This window comes from Peromyscus leucopus, unplaced genomic scaffold (assembly GCF_004664715.2).
Source record: "Peromyscus leucopus breed LL Stock unplaced genomic scaffold, UCI_PerLeu_2.1 scaffold_1334, whole genome shotgun sequence".
NCBI classification, from domain to species: domain Eukaryota; kingdom Metazoa; phylum Chordata; class Mammalia; order Rodentia; family Cricetidae; genus Peromyscus; species Peromyscus leucopus.
The window spans coordinates 1-2,538 of NW_023504484.1; the positions used below are offsets into that span (position 1 = coordinate 1).

The 2,538-nt window shown below is 40.2% G+C and overlaps 1 gene segment (V, D, J or C); it reads left to right on the forward strand.

The window, feature by feature from the left end:
- Positions 1–1,869: 1,869 nt before the first annotated feature.
- LOC114688182 lies at positions 1,870–2,519 on the forward strand (the record flags this gene model as incomplete). The annotated part of the segment is given in 2 exon segments: positions 1,870–1,993; positions 2,140–2,519. Coding segments are annotated over 2 exon segments (432 nt in total), but the record flags the coding sequence as incomplete, so codon positions are not given.
- Between the last annotated feature and the right edge of the window lie 19 nt (positions 2,520–2,538).

The following is a 2,538-nucleotide window of genomic DNA, read 5'->3' on the forward strand; positions in this document are numbered from 1 at the left end:
TAATATGCACTTACAATGGGTACATATTATGTTTGTCTCTCTGGGTTTGGGTTACCTCACTCAGGATGATCTTTTCTAGTCCCATCCATTTGCCAGTGCATTTCATGATGTCATTGTTTTTAGCAGATAAGTTATGCTCCATAATGTAAATAACAAAAGTTGGTTATTTAAAAGTTGTATTATGGTTTATATTGTGATCTTAATGAGATCTTGGAGATGAACCATAAAGGAAAGATTATGGCTGCATAACGCTGCTTGTCTGTGTCAGGGTGACAAGGGATCAGCTGTGATGGTGAATTTTTGTCAACTTGACACAAACTGGAGATACCAGGAAGAGAGAACCTCAATCTAGGAGTTGTGTCACACTTGTTTGGAGACATGTTTGTGGACATTTTCTTATTAACAATTGACATGGGAGGGCCCAACCCCCAGTGAGCGTTGTCATCCCTGGGCAGGAGGTCTGGGTTATATAAAAAACAAGATGAGCAAGGCAGGAGGAGCAAGTTAGCAGATTTCATGTATGTTTCTTGCCACTTTTCCAGCTTGAATTCCTGACAGATCGCTTCAGTGATAGAATATGATCAGAAATGTAAACCAAATAAATTATTCCCTCCCCAAGTTTAATTTGGTCTTCATGTTTATGTATCTTAGTGACAGAAAGCAAACCAATTCAAACACCAAAAGAGGTAACCCATTCCTGACACTGGCATTTTTATTTGATACCCTGTGTTATCTAGTAGATTTTCTTGTCCCAGGGTAATTCCATCTTAACTCCTTTTATTTGTGTGTGCATAATGTTCTAGAATGAGGAAAATTTTAAATGGATCTGTTATTTTATCATATAGTTGCAATAATTAGCACGTACTAATTGTACAAAGCAGTTGGCTGTTGTACAGTTTTAGCATATGCATTTGCATAGATTTTCTGATATTCATCTTTTCTTCACCCTCTTTTGTTCTCTCCCTTCCCTTGTCCCCTCTCCTCCTCCCCATACTCATTTGTCTAACTTTGATTTTAAGAGCATCTTTACTTTCTTTTATTCTTCTTTTCTTTTTTTTGTTAGTTTTCACATATGAGATCACATGTGTTGTGTGTCTCTACATGTCTGCTTTATTTTGCTTAACACCATGTCCTTCAATACCATCTGTTTTCCTACAGATGGCACCAGTTCATTTTTCCTTGAGGTTGAATTTTGCTTTGTTGTTTGAAGTACAATATTTTCTTCATTCATAGGTTGACAGGTGATACCTAGGATGTATGTGGGCAATAGTGAATGGTGCTGTAATAAACATGTAGATGCAGGTCTCTCTCTTATGTGATGACATCAGTTTCCCTGGATAAATGCCCATAAGTAGTATTAGTAGGATCAGTGGTCTTTTTCTCTTCCTTCATTCCTTCTTTCCTTCCATCCTTCTTTCTTCTTCTTTCTTTCTTTCTTCTTCTTTCTTTCTTTCTTCTTCTTTCTTTCTTTCTTCTTCTTTCTTTCTTTCTTCTTCTTTCTTTCTTTCTTCTTCTTCTTTCTTTCTTCTTCTTCTTTCTTTCTTTCTTCTTCTTCTTTCTTTCTTTCTTTCTTTCTTTCTTTTTCTCTTTCCTTCCTTCCTTCCTTTCCTCCTACGTTCCTTCCTGCTTGATTTCTTTCTTTTAATACTTCAGAAGAATAACAGTACTATTCTTGGTGGCTTTAGCAACACATATTCCTACCAACAGTGTATAATGGTAGAATTACAATGAGGGGATTTCTGACTCTCAATGACTTTTTTTCTGAAACAATAAATTTGACCAAAAGGGGAAAGTGTTTTCTATGTCAGAAATAGCTTAAGACAAAGTGTCTGTGAGGGGTGGAGCCTGTTGAAAGAACTAAATGCCTGTGAAGGCAGATTCAGTGTTCTGTGGGGAGATAAAAGGCCACTGGAGTTCTCCCCAAGCTTCAGTCTAGGAGGAATGGATAAGATCCTGAAGTCATCATTGTTAGTCCTGGCCCTTCACCTAGCCTGTGAGTCATGGAGGAGAAAATTCAGGATGTGTAATTAATGTGGAGGGGTGAGAGAAGTGGGGACAGGACAAAACCATGAGTGCTGAAACCACAAGCAGGTAGTACAAACCTGGGAAACTAATGGCATTTGTTGTGTCTCTACACAGGGGTGAGTGGCCAGCAACAGGACAGACGTGACCAGCAGCAAGTGCAACAAAGTCCTCAATCTCTGACAGTCTCGGCAGGAGGGACGTCAGTTCTGAACTGCACTTATGAGGACAGCAGGTTTGACTACTTCCCATGGTACCGGCAATTCCCTGGTGAAGGCCCTACACTTCTGATAGCCATACGATTCGTGTCGAATAAAAAGGACGAAGGAAGATTCACAGTCTTCTTCAGGAAAAGTGATAAACAGTTCTCCTTGCACATCACAGATTCTCAGCCTGGAGACTCAGCCACCTACTTCTGTGCAGCAAGTGCACAGTGCTCTCCAGGCACCTGCAGCCCATACCCAAACCCGCAGCTGAGGCTCCAGCAAAAGCCCGCTGTGGGGCTGAGCCTGGCAG